At 38.6% G+C, this 2,941-nt stretch overlaps 1 protein-coding gene across 1 annotated transcript in view; it reads left to right on the top strand.

The window, feature by feature from the left end:
- The window catches only part of arid3c (AT rich interactive domain 3C (BRIGHT-like)), a 93,703-nt gene that overhangs the window by 59,831 nt on the left and 30,931 nt on the right, over positions 1-2,941 (top strand). Inside the window, exon 3 of the mRNA XM_046035252.1 lies at positions 2,507-2,579. Within this exon, the coding sequence (XP_045891208.1) occupies positions 2,507-2,579 (73 nt within the window). The remainder of the gene's footprint in view (positions 1-2,506; positions 2,580-2,941) is intronic.

Here is a 2,941-nt window from a genome sequence, read left to right as displayed (position 1 = left end):
TGGGAGATATTAGTAAATGAATGTAGGTAGTTTCATGCTTCCATGCCAAAGTCTTTGAATTAAGGGTTCAATTAGAAAAATAAATCATTTTGATTCATTTTACAGAATTTACTTCTTTATGCTGGTTGGCGTGTGTCTGTGTGCATGTATTGCCATCATTGTCTCTGCATATATGCCTTTGCACTCCATGGGCCTCACAATTGATCCTGCGGCATTGTCATCCGCTGTGCATTTGTGCACTTAACATTTTTGCAATCCTTTACCTTTCAATATTCCCTCCACCATGGACTGCCTGCAGTGCAGCACTCACAATGCAACCTCCCCTCTCCCCGCAACCCAACACAAACACACACATACACTACACCTCCCACCTACGGAACCCTCCCTTTAACGAACCCCCCCTATGGTTTCCTCCTGAGTGCTGACCTGCACTGGTCCTTTAATATTGGTGACAGCTAATACACTTCTAAATGATCAGTTATTATCTCAGGGGCCTCGTCCACAGGGCCCCACTGATTTCAAAGGTCATCCCTCTGTCTTCCAGTATTGATTAAGTGGGCCTGTTAACGTGGCTCTGGGCCTTACTGAAAGTGAACATTGCCGCTAACATATTTCCATCAGCTGTATCTGGCTGGAGAGGCCCATTTAAAAGCCTCTTTGACTCTGTCGCTGCCTCAGTGAATAGGGCAGGATGAGGAGCATAATGGATATGCCAATAAGGAAACTAACGCCACTAAAATATACCACACAGGCCACAGGCAAGACAGACACTAGGATATATCCTGCTGAGATGTTACAGGTTTGTATTTTCAGTCTTAGGGTTAGTGTTACAAACAAAGGAGACCAGGGTTTGTGTCCTGTATGAAACCAAAAGTCAACGTTGACTCATTTAAAGTCATGTGACTTGTGTTACATACTTATTTTAACCCAAACCACAATCTTTTCATAAACCTAAACTGTGTAAAGGTGTGATGATTATAGATTTTTAATCGTCACCTGCCACCTGAATTTTGTGTTTCTCTTTATATAAATAAAATAAAACATCACCATAGACTGGTGCAGAAACATTCATCAGAATGCAGGAAATCAAGTGTTTAATGCTCAAACTTTTCATATAATTCAGCTTAAAGATTTCTTAAAAATAGTGTTAAAATCTTGTCTCGTCTCGACCTCATGAACCCAATCTCGAATTTCGCGGGTGTTCAAAACCAATGTAACACTAAATTACTGTAAATTGCTACATTCTACAACATGTCCATCTAATAAAACCTCACTCCAGAGTGGAAATCTTTTCTTCATGGAGGTGGAAAATTTATGACCAGCAGGGATAGATAAGGCATTAAAAAGATGCTTTACCAGCTGAATTAGAGGACATGAGGTGTGATGTGGATGAGAACCTGTAGCCAAATGCAGAAGACAGGGTTGGCCAGCACTGTTGTATTACTATATCTGTAATACATGTTGTAAATGTGTAAGTTTTGTATTGCATTACTGGAATGACTTTAGTTTCATTTTGTGCATTTGGAATTACTCCCAGCCTGTGACACTTGGAGGTTGCACTGTCCATGCAATGAAGAAGTGAGCCTATTTTATTGTAATGGAATCAAGTATGTATATTTTTAGATCATACAGTAAAGAGTGACAAAGTGTTATTGTTGGCTGCCAAATGTTGTCAGTGTTCTGGTACTGTGACGTGTTTTAGTTCCATTAGTGCATTTTAGATGTGAGATGAACTGTTGAGGTGAGCTGCATGTCGGCAAAGAGAAGTGTGTGAAGAGTTTTAAAAAAGGGAAATAGAGAAATGTTTGTTACCATTTGTAAAAGAAATCAACATGTATTAAATTGAATTAAAACGGTTTAGCGTACTTAAATAACGATTTCACACTAATAACAATATAAGCAGGGCTACAGTATTATTAGGTTAAGCTATAATGTGTACTGTGACAGTACTGGGAGTTCTCACTGTGGTTTTATGTTCAAAGCCCTTAAAGCAGGGGTCGGCAAATAAGTCTGGCATCAGAAATGATTTCAAACCTTTGAATACTCAAGTGTACGTTTAGCTCGGTATGTAGAGTGTGGGTCTCCCATTGGGAGAGTTGTACGATTGATTCCAATAACCTGCGTACTTTTTTTTCTCCCCTGTTAAACAAATTGATTATAAGGACACTTTTGCACATACTCACAACAAAGCATGTGCCGCAGTGTGTGTGCGCGTCCCGGCGTTTGATCCGCATTCACAAACCTATGGACACTTATTTTCATTTCTCTGAGGAGATTTGATTCATTTGTTGATTTGTTTTGTTGCAGTTCATTATCATGACTACTAATTGAATTGAAGGGATTGAATGAGCAGCCAAAGACATATGTCTCTTAAAATGCCCAGACGTGAAGAAGAGTTCAGGAGACTCAAAGGCCTGCCCACCTACCACTGATCAAACGTGTTCTTTACTTCCTTTGGTGAAAATGTTTAATACATTATTAATTTCTTTCTTTCTTTCTTTTTCAGTTGTATGAACTGGATGATGATGAAAAGCGCAAAGAGTTCCTTGATGACCTTTTCAGTTTCATGCAGAAACGGGGTAAGTTATTTCTACTTTAGTACAAGAATCCACTTGCAAAACCTCATTCTGAACTTAAAAACTCTGAGTATCCCTTGCACCTGCTGTGAAAAGGATGCTCAGTAAAATGCATGCCGAGCTTTGACTTTCACAAAGAAAGTGGCAGCCAGAAATATTCTGTACATGGATACCAGTGCACTCAACTGTTGTGCTCAATACAGCTGGTGAGAAAAATGTTAAACTGATTGGAATTATGGGCAAGATATATAAATAGATATGAATAAATAAAAATAATAAACTAAATCACTTTTTAAAAAATCTTATAAAAATGATTGAGAATAGAAAACCATTGTGTTTTCATAGACTGAATGTCACCGTAAAGG

The sequence above is a fragment of the Micropterus dolomieu genome, linkage group LG21 (genome assembly GCF_021292245.1).
Source record: "Micropterus dolomieu isolate WLL.071019.BEF.003 ecotype Adirondacks linkage group LG21, ASM2129224v1, whole genome shotgun sequence".
Taxonomy (NCBI): domain Eukaryota; kingdom Metazoa; phylum Chordata; class Actinopteri; order Centrarchiformes; family Centrarchidae; genus Micropterus; species Micropterus dolomieu.
The sequence above is the reverse complement of the archived record's forward strand: the minus strand, read 5'-3'. Positions and strand labels throughout refer to the sequence as shown.